This window comes from Lipophrys pholis (assembly GCF_963383615.2).
Source record: "Lipophrys pholis genome assembly, chromosome: 2".
Classification (NCBI taxonomy): Eukaryota; Metazoa; Chordata; class Actinopteri; order Blenniiformes; family Blenniidae; genus Lipophrys; species Lipophrys pholis.
Genome location: NC_137636.1, coordinates 1,340,088 through 1,359,055, shown reverse-complemented (window position 1 = coordinate 1,359,055; position 18,968 = coordinate 1,340,088). Strand labels below are relative to the sequence as shown.

Sequence of the window (18,968 nt, the reverse complement as noted above, 5' to 3'; positions counted from 1 at the left end):
TAGAGAGCAACATCATAAAGAAAGAGAAGAAACACTGATTTCCATCCAGGAGATTCTGTCAGTTTGTGGATATTTTGAGAGATGATGTTTATTCTCACTGCCTCGGCCTGAATAAGGAAGGATTCTCCTGCCCGGGTGTCACAGAGTGAAAACGCACAGTGCAAAGAGGTGGAAACTCTGCCTGTGACAGCAAACCCAAGTGTCATCAACACACATCTTTGTATTTCAGAGCCAACAATTGGTTACGATCCTCCAACGTGCGGCGCAACAGTAGATTATACTTGTTCCTGTAATTTCTAACGTGGTTTCAGATTGATTGGAAACTAATTGGAAACTCTCAAGCTGTGGGGGTAATAGCCCAAAAAGTGAGAAATATCACCTATAAATAAAAAGAAATTGCTGTATGGGCTAAATCAGGCTGCAATTTGTTTTGTGCATATTACGGCACTTTGGCAGGCGGGAAGAAAATGCAGATTTAATACAAAGCGCCCTCCAGATCCCAAAAGGAGCAGAGCCTCCTGTTAGCGTGAGACACTGAACCCACACAACGTGCCTCCTGCTTTACCTGCCACTCCAGATTTCATTACAGACAAGCTCGGAAAGAATTACTCCACTTCGTGATTTGAATATTTTCTAAATTGACTTTCGTTTTTTTTTTTTTACCGCCTCCTCAGACTCAGCGAGATTCGCTTATTGTGTTCATGAACACAGTCAAAGTCATCGGAGGGCAGTCTTCTTTGGTTTTAATGAGTCCTTGATATCTTCGCACATTCAAAAGCTGTGGGTTATCGCATCTAATTACACAATAATACAGTATTAGAAAATAGGTAGAAGTTTACAAAACTTGCTCGTTCTGGTGTCATTGATTACATCGGCCGTCGCGCTGCTGTCGAATCAACAAACAAAAGAAAAGACACCCTCAGCGCCGCTTTCTGCTCCAGATGATCATCCTGGTGAACAAACGCTGGGATTTCAATCCACTGCAGGAATTATTCACACCGCTAATGGCATCGAAATCCCATACATTATCACACTTAGCCTCCACTTACAACATTCACACTTTGTCTCTGCAACTGTGAATAACCTTTATTAATTTCACATATATTAACCTATATAATCAGTTTATATCTGCTTCAACACTTTCACTGCTGCATTGAGAGGATTTACTGAGGTACATTGGTCAAAAACAAAAGTGTGAGTTGATGCTTCTGCACCTTATTTCCGCCTCAACATTGAATATCTGGCCGTTTCTCAATATAACTGTGTCTTCTTGACTGAACTGAGAAGCTATTATTACAAATGTTAGACAATCTTGTGAATCTTTCGATCCTGTAAAAGCCACAAAGCTCAAGCTCTCTGCTTTCACTTTTATTTAGGAGTCATGGTTAAGAGAAGTACACATGCTAAATCCCTTCGAAGGCGACTTAATAGGAATATCAGGGGCATCTAACGTCTCCTTGCCCTGGAAAGATCACCACTTCATTCTGATTCATATTCCTTCGACCTTTCATGAACAGAAAAGCTCATTCTCAATGCAGGATGGACACTCAGCAAAGATACTATAAAAAAATATATAAATAGATTCATTTCTGCAGATGTCTCAACTAAAAATAACAGATATTTTGAGAATAGAAGGCTCATTTTAATTCCAATTTCACAATGACAAAATTCAGTTGCAAGGAAAATCCTTCATGTACAGCAAAGAAATTCTATTTAGGTGAGCGAAGCTCGGCTCTATCGGCACTTCACACTCGGAGTTCACCGAAGCAGTTTGAAGACAAGTATTGTAGTTTATGCCACTGGCGCGTTTCTTTCAAAAACACGAGTGTTAAACATATTTTAGTTCAGGAGCCTCATGCAGCCCAATTTCATCTCCAAGCTTTGAACTCATTTTTTGTTGTTTTTCTTCTACGTGATGAAAATATTCTTCAAACTAGACAATTACTATTCCTTTAAAATACTTAAAGATTGAGATTCTTCATTACTTGCTTTAAATGTAGTTCTTTCATTTATTTAAAAACGTAATGGATTTCATTAATTAATATATTTCTCTGTGAAGCTCGTCTGGATTTGTTGGGTTTCTTAGTGACGCACTGTGAATCGCCCCGTTCTGACTGGTACTCTAGAAATACATTTGCCTTACATACCGAAAATGACAACAATCTCAAAATAAAGCAGATTTTATTGAGACCTTCTGGTGCAGACTCAGACTCACATGATGTTTCCCAGTCCGTGTCAGTGAAGCTATTCAAATACACAAGTTATGGGCAGATTAGAGGAAAGAAATCAGAAGAAACCATTTAGGTGCATTTTTTTTTTGTATTTTCTCCTCAATACATTTTCTGAAACTGACTGAGGACAAGAGACAGTCCGTGAGCCCACCGGCTCACCTCGAGCCACGTTCGATTGAACTCTGAGCCATCTGATGGAGTGAAGCCGGCGTATGTTCGATGGCAGAAATCAGAGATTCATCGACAAGCTTTTTCTGGGTCTCCCCGTGATCTCAGCTGAGGGAGAATCGATGCCGCATGTGGAGAGAGCGGAGGTCAGGACGGTTTTGGTGCAGGAAACTGTGGAAAATGAGCATAAAGTCTCTCTTTCTGCACGAAGAGGAAAATGAATACAAGATTGTTTGATCGAGCAACAAGAAACACGTGGAAGAGGCAGGGGGGGCGGGGGGGGGGGGGGGGGGGGCATACAGAGGCAAGGAAAGGAAAGAAACTGTCCATGAAATCAGATCCCAGCTACACAAAAGTCACAAACGACAAATAGAAAGTGCTAATCCTCACACCACACGAACACATATCATGTCTTATTTTGATCAGCAGCTGAAGCCACATGCAGTCCAACCTTCTCCTGAGTGGGCTGGACTGTTAGAGCAGTGCCTTCATAACCTTTAGATTTCAGCTTTAAAATATATCTTTGTTTCTCTGTTGTGGTGCAGAGGAGACATGATTAAAATGTCTATATGTTCAAAATCCAAAAATACTACAGAACTTACTACAATCTCAAGGTTACAGTGTCTCTGGGTAAATGAGGTCCAATAGGATAGAGTAGAATACAAATACTTTATTAATCCCAGATGGAAATTCTTCACCGTGTTGCTTCACACAGAACAGAGCAAAATAAATAGAAATAAAATAGAAAGTTAAAATATCAAAGAGATGGAATAAAAAAAAAAGTAAGTAATATTTAATATCAATATGCCACTATTACATTTTATAAAGATGAGTTATACAACAATTACTACCAAAAATGACTACAATCTCAACATTAAGACAATTTTAAACTCCCTTTTGCAAAAAACAGTGAAATGACGCCACAACAACTTGTCCTGCAGCTCTTGTATTATGATTTCTGTTACAAACTCACCCTGACGGCAGGACTTTGAGCAGTAATGTTGTGACGCCAACATCTCAGCTCAGGTCACAGTGTTTTGTCGCTACTCTTAAGAATTGTCTTAAAAAAATCAAGGTTTTCTTTAAATATTTTACAAAGTGTTTGGTGGTTAGAGCGAAAGGAAGCGCTCCGTTTAGGTCATTGCTTCTTAAAGAGGTTCAAACTAAGTTCACTCCCTTTTGCTGTTTTTATTGATATGTTCAATAAAGACACTTAGAAGTAGATCGGGTTACATCTTATGGACGATTCATCCATAAAACTAGGGAATTCATTTAATTCAACAGCCCCGATGGTTTTCTTTTATCATACCAGGCAGAAGTATGAACTCTAATCAAAGTTTTAGTTGCCTAATCAAAGTGTAATTAACTACATTCATCCTCACATAGCCAGGAACTCTGAAATTAGGTATTTGTCAGTCAATAGGTGCTGATTGTGTGGGTGGGTTTTGCATGAGTTTTTGCGAAATGTCATCCTTGATGATTGATCCTTTTGATTAAATCTCTAATCCCATCATTTCCATGACCTTTCTCACGTGTTACATTTCTTCATACGTGTCGTTGGCTGACAGGTCTGATGTGTGAAGGTCTCATGTTGCCTTCCTGTGTATTCCTGTCAGGTTTTTAAAAGCTCACCTGACTCCAACACACAGATTGGTGTGCCACTTTTCTGTTGTCTGCCATGTTTGCATATCGCCATGGTAACCTAAGACACAGGGATACAACTCGATTTCATTTGCATCCCATCAAAATGCTCCTCTCATGCTCCGTCTGAACTACGGCAGAGAGGAAATGTGTTTTTCTTTTGTTGTAGTTATTTTGTGCACTGGACTCAATGTGTATTCTTACGTATGGAAAGCTCTCTGCACTTAGCTTAAGAGCCGTCTATTATTTCAAAAGTGTACACTGGGTGCAATTTGCTGGAAGGGATGGGGGGTAAGTATTTTCTGAGCCTGGGGGGTGGGGGGGTTAAATGTATCTCCTGTTCAAAGCAATTAAAGCTCCTTCCCCAGCAAACTGGACAATAAAACGTCAAATAAATGTATTTTAGAATCCAAGCGGGGCCAACCAACTCTCACGCATCATTAGTGAAACTCACCCAATTAACTCCAAACTCCCTCAACACACATACTCTTCCTCACGTTGGGTGAGGTGAGTTTTGGTTGAATGCTGGGGATCACTGTCAAATATATCGCTAACGGCTTTTAGGAACCGTGAGGAATATAAAACTACTGTCGGAGGGCACCTCAGCTTTGGAACATGACATTTTATAGTTTTGGAGTGAAGCGTACATTATTGTTCGCTCCACTGAATTCACATTAGGTTCTAAAACGTGTGTTTGTTCTGGTGCTACAGCAGAGAGACAAGCATGAAACCAGCATCAAGTGTTCATACTTCATGTTTTGCTGTTGTTTCATCGGTTTCACGTTATCAGAGAAACAGGTCTTCAAGTGAAATACGTAGGTTTTTTGCAGGAAACTCACAATTTTCTTGTTTTGGGTTCGAGGTAAAAACTTGCACAATGACTTTGTACATTAGAGCTAAATAAGAGGTTAGCAACGGTATAATCTTTTTTTTTCCCCTTCATATCTTTGGGTTATGAGACTGTTTACATTTTTTACATGTCCCATTTACACAACAATGGTACTCGCACGCACTGAAACTAAACTTTGTAAAATGCTCTGACTCTGTCTCTGTGGCTGCTGCTGCACATGCACATCACGGCCACAGAAAATAGTTCTTCTGCACATGTGCGAGTCGATGGACGTCAACAACAATGTTTTCCTCCAGAGTGTCATGACTCCCAGACTGGAATAACAGTCCAGCTTCTTGGTGTGTCCATACGAATGTCCATGTACTCGCCATTGTTAATGTTGTCATGAGATCAAAAACGAACAGATTCAAAAACGTTTTTTTCCCCAAAGCCATAACCACTGTGAACTCCTGTATGCACTGACTTCACTTTACTTTACTTACAGACTACCTCATAATGTGCAATATAATTTTTATAGTTCTTATTATCCTGTAAATACACTCTGTACTCTGTACTCCTGTAAATACACTTTGTACCCCTGTAAATACCCTCTGTACCGTTCACAGGACTGGACCGTGCACCTTACCCCCTACACCCCCCACCCTCCTTCTTGCACTATATTCTGCCCTTTTTGACTGCTGCACTGTCACTGGAGTTGTTTTTAATCTCACTGTACCTGTACATGTGACAATAAAAGGCATTCTATTCTATTCTATTCTATTCTATTCTCTATTATAGCATATCGTGCGCATGTGTGTGTGTGTGTGGAACAAACAACATGACTAAGTCGTGGCTAACTACATCATGTTCTGCCGTTTCCGTTTAAAAGGACATCATTTTGAAAATGTTGCTGTGAAAAATGCCAAAAAAATTTGAAACAAAAGACAAACTTTGTCCCATAAACGGGGTCTTAGTTAAAGTTATAGAAAATGATTTGTGGAAAGAAGCTCTCCTTTGACAAAACAAGCAGAACCATGTGTGTGTATGTCGGCGAGAACGAGGGACAAAGCTGCAGTGAAATTTAAATGTTGCAACTAATCACTTTAGAACTAATAAATAATCACTTTTTACATTCAGTATCCATCTGCAAATGTAACTCAAGTGCAATAGTGCTTTTCCTTTCAGTTTACAGTGTCAGAACGGTTTCATTATTATTTTGTTTAAATCAAACATTCAAGAATGGCATTTGTTGTGTCCGTCTACTTTCCTACCATTTTGCTGCATTTACACTTTTATTGCTGTCAGAAAAGATCCCGTATCCATTTACTTGAAACACTATTATTCTTGGTAAATGTCAAATCTATGATTGCCTTTCCCTAACAAGTCCGAGCTGCTGTCTCTGTGTGAGCGCCATCGATCCGGCTCTGCATCACCCGTCTGTCTGAGTGCAAAAAGTGACAGCACACACCATCACCCGTCTCATCCCATTACACCCACATACTCCCCCACCTTTTTTTCTTTAATCACATCTTCGCTTCATACATGTCGGTGATCATGTGTGTGAAATGATCTCTGATCAAGTCCCGGAGGCGAGAGAAATCCCTTTAATTGACGTGAGTGGAGATCCAGTTGTGAAATAGTATGAGTGAAGAGAACGCCTTGTATTTACTGTATCATGTGATGAGAACATGCAGTTACTGAGAAAGAAAACCCCACAATAGGTTATTAAAGGAGGCTTTTCTTTTCTAAATGTCGGTGTTTAATGCCAACATGTAAAGACGAATATCACAATTTTTGCATCATATCTTTTCCTCATATTTTACACATTTCTGCACCTGAAAATGTGATAAAAGATTTTCCCTTTATTACTTTCTGATGATCATGAACAAGTGAGTTTATGCTCATTTCATTAATCAAAAATAAGAGCTGCATAGCTCAGAAAATCACAATATTACAACAGCTTTCTCTTTCTCCTGTTCAAAACACATAATGGCACATTTTCCATTTTCTGCCTTCTTGTCACTTCATTTTCTAAATAGTAATATCACAGAGCGACCTGGATAAGCCCTGTGTGTGCTTTTCCTCTCTACCATTAAGCAGCAGAAATTACATGGCAAAGATGTGAAGGGAAGAAGACAATGACAAGAAACCATTTTAGGGTAAAAAAATAAAAACAGCAGCAGCAAGGAGCTGAGTGTGGGACAAAGCTGTCTATTACAAAGCTCCACAAGAACCTGATGAATCCCAGCAGGGTCCCAGTCTGTCTGTAAATCATTCTCCCTCAAAATACTCATAATAAGACCTGAAAGCAAATCACTGATAATGACTTCACAGCGAATTGGGTTCGTAAAGCTTCCCCACTGTCACCACAACACAATTCACAATGATATCAAACATAACAGCGCATTTCGCAAGCGCACGCCGGTTGTAAACAAAGGATATCGCAGGTTTTACAGCGGCTCCTTTCAGCTGCGTCAGGATTTGGCACATTCTTAACTTCAAATGGTCGAGTTGAACAAGGAGGGGCCGCTAAGTACGCTCAGTCTCAGTCTACCAACATTCCCGCATAGCATCAGTTTGAAATCCTACTTTCATCTTTTATTTATGTTGAACTGAAAGACGTTCCTAATATGTAGACCATGATAACTAGTGACGGGATGGACAGACCACCGGGAACCAAACTCTGCACAACAAAACACCAAAAACTACACTACATGTAAAAACCTCATCACCAATCTTACACCTTTATTATCATACCAGCTTGGATACGACAGTCGGTTTGACTGCAAGATAAAAAGTGTTTCGATCATCATCTTCTAACTCCACTGTTCAGGAAATGAATAAACAAAGCTTTGGTTTTTTTATTGTCCTTTTCATATTGCGACTCTTGGTAAAGAAATCAGGAGAATTAATGCAACTATTATGAGTACTGTTCTTAAGGAGGAAACAATATCTATCTATCTATCTATCTATCTATCTATCTATCTATCTATCTATCTTTGAATCTAAGCAGCCCGGGGCCACATGTTCTCCCTGTGTAGGCGTGGGATTCCTCCGGCTGCTCCGGTTTCCTCCCACACTCCCAAAAACCTGCACTGGGGTACCGGAGCAAGAAAGTTTAGCATTTTCACTTGTTTTTGTTTTGTAAATGTGGCCTGAGTTCAACCCCCCCCCCCCCCAAGGGGAGTCACATTCAACACTGTTTTAAATAATCGTACCCACGAAGTGCAGCTCTTTAAAACAACAACAACAATAATAATAATAATAAACAACGCAGTGATGTAATCCCAGCAATCACACTTAATCTTACATTATAATTCTTCAGAAGAATTAATACTACTTTCAGTTTGAGCAGCAAATATTGAACCGTTTTGTTCAACTATTCCTGCAGAAAACATATGAAACACAATTGTACAAACGGAGTCAATTGTGATATTATTAATATAATTTTTTAAAGAGAATTCTGTTTGAGGTGACAGAAGCAGAGCAGCAAAAACAAATTAAAATCTTACAACACAGGAGAGAGCGGGTTCTGAGGTAGAACAATGATAATTCTTCAACATTTTTGGCCTTTAGGTTTCCGCACACAAAATCTCCACAGCAGCTTAACAACATGCAGAGAAATGTTTCTCATGATTCTCCGCATGTCGCCTTGATTTAAATGTCAGAGTAGCACAGATGCCTGAGAGGTTCCCAGACTTTCATTGACCACGAGAGCCCCCCCAGAACCACCACCATCCCCCCACACCACCCCAACCCCCACCCCCACCACCACCACCACCATCCCCCCAGCACCACCAGCACCACCACCATCCCCCCACACCACCCCAACCCCCACCCCCACCAGCACCACCACCATCCCCCCACACCACCCCAACCCCCACCCCCACCACCACCACCACCATCCCCCCAGCACCACCAGCACCACCACCATCCCCCCACACCACCCCAACCCCCACCCCCTCCCCCATCTGATTATGTAGGTGCTCAAACCTACAGGACCATTTCTCAAGATATGTAGATTAGAAGAAGAAGAAGGGAGCGAACCTCAAAATGTCGACAACAGGAGCGGAGAGCAGAGGGATCATAAAATAATATTGTCATCGGTAATGCTGCTCTTCTCCCCTCCCCCCCCCACCCCCCCACCCCCGCAGAGCAAATCACAGTAAATAACCTTAATTCTGCTTCAGCTGCTGTGCAAAAGCATTTACATGGAAAATCTACGAAAGGTGCTGCAAATTGTTCCGAGTCTCTTTGATTACAGTTCAGCTCGTTCGGCTCGTTCGGCTCGTTCGGCTCGTTCGGTTCGTTCGGCTCGTTCGGCTCGTTCGGCTCGTTCAGCTCGTTCAGCTCGTTCAGCTCGTTCAGTTCGTTCAGTTCGTTCAGCTCGTTCAGTTCGTTCAGTTCGTTCAGCTCGTTCGGTTCGTTCGGTTCGTTCAGCTCGTTCAGCTCGTTCAGTTCGTTCAGCTCGTTCAGTTCGTTCAGCTCGTTCAGTTCGTTCAGTTCGTTCAGCTCGTTCAGTTCGTTCAGTTCGTTCAGTTCGTTCAGCTCGTTCGGTTCGTTCGGTTCGTTCAGCTCGTTCAGCTCGTTCAGTTCGTTCAGCTCGTTCAGTTCGTTCAGCTCGTTCGGCTCGTTCAGCTCGTTCGGTTCGTTCGGTTCGTTCAGTTCGTTCAGTTCGTTCAGCTCGTTCGGTTCGTTCGGTTCGTTCAGCTTGTTCAGCTCGTTCAGTTCGTTCAGTTCGTTCAGCTCGTTCAGTTTAGTTTCCACTTCAACAGTCGGCAAAGCTTTTTGCCGGCTCTTTGTTTTGGCAAGATTAGTGTGTACATTGACGATTGGCTTATGGTAATGAGCCTGAGCTTTGGGTTTGGGATCATCACATAAACATCACAAAAAAAAAATAAAAAAAATTGAATGAGTGAGAAGCTGCACTGGTTTCAACCAAACATCTCTGCCGCTGTTCTGGATGGTTGCTGCTTTAAGATATTACCATCTCTAATCGCTCATTACAGAGTCAGATCATGGCCTCGTTTATGGGTCATTTACTCAGTTAAACTGATCTGCTGCACAGAGCTCCTAACATGTGCCAGCTCCCGCTGTGTGAAATCACTTGATTGATTGTGGAAGTGTATCTACATTTACCTTTGATTACCCCCACTGGAGTGTAGCGTGCGCAAACTAATTAGATATATAAAATACACAGAAACTTAGATTTAGATACTGTTCTTGGCAATACACAACCATTTAAAACACCATGGCCATGAATATGAGTGATATCTGACGTGTCTCTTTGACTTTACTACGATTCTACACTCAGTGCAGTGAACTGCATGCTGCAATATCTAACTGCACTTTTAGTTCGCTTGCTTTTTGCTGGTGATCAAGAAAGGCCCCGTTTAGACGGCAACACTCTTAAAATAAGTACACTGACACCAACATAGCAGAAATGCTGCAAAAGTCGTAATTGGCATCTGAGGCCACGAGGTGGCGCTGTTGGTTGTTTTTGTAATGAAACTACACACAGAGAACAATACACTGTAAATGTTAACGTTTAAAAATACCAAGGGCATATTGAGTGCACTGCTCCAAATCTGATTATGTTTATTTTCTTTATAATATACAATGGGGGGGATGGGGGGGGGGGGGGGGGTCAACATCATTTTGAACCAATAACAATCGGGGGTGCACCGGGTGGATGACCTGGTTATACTGTTGGTCCCAACCTGTGTAGTTAGTGAAGCTTTGCTCCTCAAATTCTATTGACTTATATAATGTTCTTTCTTTGTTTGTAGTAAATGATGGCGGGACACAGAGTCTTCATGTAGAGTCACCAAAGAAATGACAGTAACAGATTATACTGATGACATACTGATAATCTGAGCAACAATCAGCAGTATTACAGAGGAACATAAGGTATGAATCACAGTAGTCAGGTTGATTTGTTGCCATATTATGCTGACAATCTAAGAATTGACATTTCACAGCCTCCCCTCTTTCTTTAGCTCGACATCTTTGATTTTAAATGTGTTCAGTTTGCTGTAGTTTGTGAAGAATCAGCTCAGTAAACCAGAAGATTAAGAGAATTTAAATATCCGTGGTTCGGGGGAAGGTTCAGTAAAGCAGAGTGTATGTTCTCAGTCAAAACGACCACAGATCCAAAATGATGAAGTGGTTCTGTTCTACCGTAGATGAAATTGGCTTCTTCTGAACCACCCAACATCAAAAGGCTTTTTATTAACTTGGCTTGTTTATATTTCCTTTCATTGATTATATGTTTTTCCATGTCATACATAACAAACACCACTGAGCTGGTGATTGTTTGGAGGGTCAGACCAAGGCCAGTCAACATCAGACAAAGCTCACATCATAATTACGTTGATTGATTGATTGAAATGTTTATTTCGAATACGAATACGAAAACAATAAAAGAAAAGAAAATTGACAACAAAGTTTTCCTCTCAAATAATAAATAAATGAATAACAAAAATAAAATAAATCAAGAAAAAACATCGTCAGAGAGTATTCGAAAAGGAGTGAGAAGAAGTAAAAACTTATTTACTCTCACCCCTTGTCACAAATAAATAATATAATTACTTCCTTCCATCTCTTACACCCACCCACCCACCCACCCACCCACCCACCCACCCACCCACCCACACCCACACACACACACACACACACACACACACACACACACACACACACACACACACACACACACACACACACACACACACACCCACCCACCCACCCACCCACCCACCCACCCACCCACCCACACACACACACACACACACACACACACCCACCCACACACACACACACACACACACACACACACACACACACACACACACACACACACACACACACACACACACACACACACCCACCCACCCACCCACCCACACACACACACACACACACACACACACACACACCCACCCACCCACCCACCCACCCACCCACCCACCCACCCACCCACCCACCCACACACACACACACACACACACACACACACACACACACACACACACACACACACACACACCCACCCACCCACCCACCCACCCACCCCCACACACACACACACACACACACACACACACACACACACACACACACACACACACACACGTCCTGTGCAACACATAGAATATATATACATACGCGTCCATTCATACATATCTACAGACATAAACACCTATACCCACAAACAAGCCCACAGTGCAAGGAAAGAAACGAACAATATAAATAACCAAAAGAAATGACCAGACATTTGCCCCTAAAAATAGCCTAGTGATTGGCCACACCTTCTTCATCCTCGTACCTTTTGAAAATTATATAGCATTTTAAACTGTCTCATGTTTGGACATTGCTTCAATTCCATACTAAACCCGTTCAGTAGTCTCACCCCGCATACTGACAGACAAAACCCTTTTTTGGTCGTGCGAAATCTTGGTTGTTTAAAGTTACATTTTATCCTTAGATTGTATGACTCTTCATAATTTTTTTGAGAGCAGAAAATATCAATTCAACACATTCAAACTAATTCTACAACTACCAACGAGTTCAGATCCGTGTGAAAACAACCAGTAACATTAAATGAAAGTTACAATTAGCAAAATAGCTGAGAGAGAAGAATTTGCATTTATAATTATTTTTTCTTTCTTCTTACTAAATTTATATCTTAATTTTGTACTTATTTCATTACAAGTACCTACTAGCGCTGCACCAACGAAGTAAACATGCATTCATTTAGTCAAGAATTGCAAAAAAACTTTGAGGTTTTTTTCCTCCACTTTGAACGCCTGCAATTTAAAAAAAAAAAGAAGTTTGAATTTATTTTGTTTTTGTGCTTCTGACTTCTGCCCCGTGGCCACTACGTATGGAATATGTGACTGTAAATCAATTCAAAGTTTAATTAGTAATAACACAGATCTTATTGGGTAAATTAACTACAATTACTATGTTTTGTCTTTGAAATGTTAAATTATGTCCACTTGAATTTGCAGGAAATGAATGCTTGGGACATGGAAACAAACCGTATTGATACTGAGATTAATTTAAATTAGAGATATGGAGTTGTGAATGTGTGTTTTTATTGTTAACTAACTGAAACTAATTCTAATGTTCCTGAACTGTGACAAATCTCTGCAAATGAATCCAAATTCTACTCTCATCTATTTCATTCAACTTCATCTTCTTTGTCCTCCAGGCTCTCTGCTCCACAGTTTCAAAAGTCGATTACGTTTTATGTCCTTCCCACCACAATCTGAGCAGTTGGCCCAAAAAGCTTTTACTCGGTGGGATTTGAACCACAAACCACTTTTAAAAACGTTGCTTCCTTTCTGGTAACTGGGGACAGTTACTTCAGAAAAGGTAATAAGTTATTATAGGCAAGCGGTATTAAATATCAATCCTCATGATTTCTGTGAAATGTAAAACTACCAAACCTTAATGGATTTATATCAAAAGATAAATACAACATTTAATGAGAAATGAGTACTGTAATTCTTCCGTGTACCGCACTGTGTTGTATACATACTGCAGATGTCTGAAAAACCCCTTAAAGTGCTCAGTGGAAAGACACTCGTCTGAACAGCTTGATGGAGGTGAATTGATGTCATTATGTCATTGTTTGGTTCTTCATCTGAGGCCCTTGATCATGTTACTGAAGCAGAGTCGTGTCAGAATTGGTCTCAAATTAATTTGAACATCTGGTGAAAATCCCTTTCCCGAGTGCAGCCGGGAGCAATATGGCACCGTAATCTAACTGCATCTCTTCATCAGCATTTCTCACGATATTGTGATGCAACAGAATCTACTCCTGCCACTTTAGGTGGATGTACTGTGTCATAATGCGTACTTTTTAAAGTTCGCCGACCTAAAACTGCAACAGCCACTGTACATATGAAACAAATGTACATGTTGCATAATCACATCATTAAAGTTACAAGTACAGTGAGTTACGGCCCGGATTACAAGAAAACTTTTTAAAGTGAAAACGAGAAACTTTTGGTAAATTTTGAGTGTCCATTGACTGGACATGCTCGGAAAACACAACTTCTTTCTGGTACAACCCTGAACCACTGAGCCTCAAACAATGGGTGGATGTGGTGAAAGTACTACACACAATGGCAAAAATACTTTCTCTATCAGAAATAGAACTGACTTTTTATTTTTTTTAAATGGGAAACGTGGATTACGTTTTCTTCTAAGGAAGATGATTCTGCCTCACCGAGACTGAAAAATGTAGACTCCCTACTTAAATTTGATTTAAATGAATATGAATACACTTGTATATAATATACAGTATCCCTACTATCTTCTGTTTGTTCTATTTTTTTTGTATCGTTTTGTTTGTTCTATGTTTTGTTTTCTATAATGTAAAAACGCTCAACATAAAATAAAGTGTTATAAAGGAAAGAAAATGCAACTTTTTTATAACGGCTCTCAAGGTGGCACTTGTTGAAAATACTCCAACTCTGTCTCCATGTGTACAGGCAAAACGTAACGTTTTGAAAATACAACTTTTTTAAAATACAACTTTTTGAAAATACAACTTTTTTAAAACGTTTGGGCTCCGTCTCCTGGAAGACAGGAGAGGCGCTGTTACCACACTTGCGCCCCACGGCCATAGTAAATAGTTCTTCTGCACATGCTCAGTAGATGGACAATAACAACAATGGCGGCTACCAGAGCGTCGTGACTCCCAGTCCATGTTCTCCGGCAACCTGCTTGTTTTATAGTTGCCATTAATAGCAATCAAACGTCGTCGTCTGTCCATACAAATGTTTGCGTACTTACCATTGTTAATGCTTTTAGTGTACTGTTGTCATGTTGTGTGGTTTCTTAACAAAAAAAAACCCCAACAGCACCCACTAGTGGCCCTGCATAAAAACTACATCGTTTTCAATGCTTCTGCCATTTCCCTGTAAACGGGCATCATTTTCAAAATGATGTCATGTAAACACAAAACTTTCCTCAAACATTTGCTCTTGAAACGTTGAGTAAACGGCCGACGAGTTTATTTGCTGAACAATAACAAGCTGCACTCAGAACGAGCCGGAATCGTGATGAGGAAAACAACCTGAGTCCAAAATTAGAAGAGAAATCTGTCTCATGTCATCTGGAAGTTGTTTTTCCTGGACTGAGTAGAATAAACAGGCATCAATATTCAGTCAAATCAATTACATGGCTGGCACTGCATGATTTGGGTTAATTTGTCATGGTGCCGGACTGCAGGAGTTTAATTTTCTCTCTTCTTTTTTTTTTCATGTCACATTGCTGACAGACAAACAACTCTATTGTTTAAAAAAAAAAAACTGGGAAACATCCAAACTAAAAAACTTTAAAAGAAGCTGCTGTCGACGTAGTGATGTTACATTTAATAGGCTCATGTTGGTTTGATTTCTTTTGTAGCTGTGCTTATTTTATATATATATATATATATATATATATATAAAAATTTCTCTTACAAGCAGTAGATAATACAGTTCACGGTTCTTTCCAGTGTGAGTACAATGGTGTTTTCTTCCTCAAGCTGTCTGAGGCATCAGTGGTAAACGTCAGATTTTTGTGTCAGACTTCAGAATCAAAGAGAAACCGCCTTTATTTAGATGAACCATTTTGCACCGATTTTAACAACCGAGCAGGAAGACATCCATCGTAACGGAGGCTCAACAATGACATGTTTCCCGAGCAACAGAATCTGCGTGCGTCATGATAGTAATTTTAATCAAAGCCACATAAACTGACATATTTGTGTGAGTCCTGTGTCCACCTATGCCTCGGGGCAACACTTTTCCCTCGGAGCTCCAGGGGATTGTCAGGCTGCTCTTTACAAAGCTCATAGTCTCAAAGAGGAAGGCGTGGCGGAGGACTGCCTTCGGTTAATGAGGGAAGATTTCACCTCTGGGGTTATGTGAATGCTTCATGTCAGAGTCAGATGACAAGCTGGTGACTCACCTCCTGCTGTAAATCCTTGATGATTTTGGTTTTCTTCTCCATCTCAACTTTGAGAAATTTGATCTGTAGACAGAGAGGGGGAAAAAAACAAAAACCCAGCATGATTAAAGTCCTGATTGAAGTGAAAGCTGTGTGTTTGTGTGCAGATGCACGTATACAATATGGTTACCGGGATCAGAATCTTTCACCACAATGAATATTCATATGTTAAAAGCTTCATGAATGATTAACACAGCATTAACAGGGAAATACTTGCAAACATATAAATCATATTATCTTCTATACCACTTAAACCTGCTCAGAGTCACACACACACACACACACACACACACACACACACACACACACACACACACACACACACACACACACACACACACACACACACACACACACACACACACACACACACACACACACACACACACACACACACACACACACACACACACACACACACACACACAGTGATTCACAGTGGATCACCTGTGGCTTTGCTCAGCCGATGTTCACGTCTAGTGTGTTTGTGGTTTTTACTTTATTTGATCGGTTTATCATTAAATTAGGGTTAGCAGAGTTGGAATATAATAACGAGTGTGTGTGTGTGTGTGTGTGTGTGTGTGTGTGTGTGTGTGTGTGTGTGTCCGGATGTCTTGCCCGTCATTGGTTTAGGAAATGATTGAGTTTGGAGTAAGTTTGTAAATGGATTTCACTTCTTCTGAGAAACTTGTTCTGCTTTGATTTTCACTAGGTTGGATTATTGTAACGGAGTTTACAGGCCTCAGGAAAGAATCTGGAGGACTACTGCAGCTCATCCAGAACGCTGAGGGTGGAGCTCATTACACCACCACACTGAGACTGGAGCTCATTACACCACCACACTGAGGGTGGAGCACATTACACCACCACACTGAGGCTGGAGCTCATTACACCACCACACTGAGGGTGGAGCACATTACACCACCACACTGAGGGTGGAGCTCATTACACCACCACACTGAGGGTGGAGCACATTACACCACCACATTGAGGGTGGAGCTCATTACACCACCACACTGAGGGTGGAGCTCATTACACCACCACACTGAGGGTGGAGCACATTACACCACCACACTGAGGGTGGAGCTCATTACACCACCACACTGAGGGTGGAGCACATTACACCACCACATTGAGGGTGGAGCTCATTACACCACCACACTGAGGGTGGAGCACATTACACCACCACACTGAGGGTGGAGCTCATTACACCACCACACTGAGGGTGGAGCACATTACACCACCACACTGAGGCTGGAGCTCATTACACCACCACATTGAGGGTGGAGCTCATTACACCACCACACTGAGGGTGGAGCTCATTACACCACCACATTGAGGGTGGAGCTCATTACACCACCACACTGAGGGTGGAGCACATTCCCTCGTGCTCCACCCTCTCCACTGGCTGCCTGTGTATCAATATTTCATTAATTTGTTTTATTTCTTTGCAAAGCCTGTGAATGGCCTGGTGTTCTAAAGGTGTGTCTATAAATAAATCTGCCTTATATAGCTTCACCTCGTTAGCCGCAGAGTTCAGGACACGTCTTAATGCCGAGTCCCAAGTCTTTTTCACCATCACATTACAATGAGTTTCTTTTCTTTAGGAGACAGAAGGTAATGAACACATAAACGTGTGTGTGTGTGTGTGTGTGTGTGTGTGTGTGTGTGTGTTTTGCCCTCAGTGAACACATTTGATGAAAGTTATGGACGTTGATAATATCCATTTAAGCAGTGTATGTGGAATTAATTGCATTGAATGGAGACACTTTAGATTGTGAAACAAAGCCCCAGCCTATTTGTTTACTCCTGATGTACAAATCTTTAAAAAAATAAAATAAAAATAGTGTCACAAATATAACCTTCATTAAGAAGGTAAATAATCTCCTGAAACAGCCGGGTAATGTCGTTTTTAGCGAGCATTACTCAAACTGGAATGAGCAGGGCAAATTTCAAGGGAGCAATTTCAGCCTGGATTATCACACATTTCTTGTGTCATGGTCATAAAGGAACATTTCATGCAGATAGCGCGGCCACTTTATGTGTTTGGTTACCGATCCCGGGCAGCGGGGGAGTCGCATCCATCCATACCTCAGACCTATAATAGAAGGAGGAGGTCTGGCTCGGTTGGTCCTATTGGAAATGTTATTAGGAAGAAAAATGTGGAATGTGGCTGCTGACTTCCACCTGAAACCATGATTGCTCTTTTAGATTAGCATGCCAGTTGCCGGGAGTGTTGTTCACTGAAATTCAGTCAAATTTTATTTTTCACTTTCAGGAGCGATCCCCTCAGGGACTGTGAGCTAGTTCATACCAGTTGACTCACATCCCCAAGCGGGCCATGACTACATCAAAGGTCATATTCCATCTCTGTCACTGTCCCCGAGAACAGTTGGAAGAAAAAAAAAAGAAAAAACAGGCTGTAATGTGAGCAATGCATCATTCACATGCCAAATAAGATCATTTCTCAGAAAAAAGAAAAGCTAAAACCTTCTTGTTTGAACAATATTATTGCAACAACACAGCGAGTAGAGAGAGTACACGGTCTCGTGAGGATCGGAATGAGAGACCGCAACTTTCACATCCTGATGAGGTCCACAAAAATCTTATCTTCTACATCAGAGGGACAATTTTATTGCATTATTAACGTGAGTGGCAATGATTTTAAAATGAAAATAAAAAATTTGCGTTGCATTTTGGATGTCGGTTTACACGGCAACGTTTTTGAGAACGGCTCCCAAGGTGGAACTTTTCCACAACGCTCCGCCTGTCTCCGTGGAACTGGAGAAAAATGCAACCGAGAAACGTTTGTAACTGAAATGCAACTTAACGTGTAAACAGGCCCTGAGCAGCTCGAACATGTTGCCATTTAAGTTTTAAATATAATGAAAATCTTATTTTTTTTCTTTGCACCATACTTGTGTTTTGCGATGCTTATTTAGCAGATTCAAACAAACTTGTGGATAATTTTCCTTCTGGATACCAGACTACTAAATATCATCTCGACTAAAATCCTGGATTAAATTAAGCATTGCATTTCCATTTTGCATGTTTATGGTATGTTTACAGCAGGGTTCCCCAGTCCTGGTCCT

The 18,968-nt window shown here is 40.9% G+C and overlaps 1 protein-coding gene across 1 annotated transcript in view; it reads right to left on the bottom strand.

Moving 5' to 3' along the window:
• luzp2 (leucine zipper protein 2) overlaps positions 1 to 18,968 on the bottom strand; it is a 213,067-nt gene that overhangs the window by 69,230 nt on the left and 124,869 nt on the right. Inside the window, exon 5 of the mRNA XM_080458465.1 lies at positions 15,838 to 15,900. Coding sequence (XP_080314591.1) covers positions 15,838 to 15,900 — 63 coding nt within the window. The remainder of the gene's footprint in view (positions 1 to 15,837; positions 15,901 to 18,968) is intronic.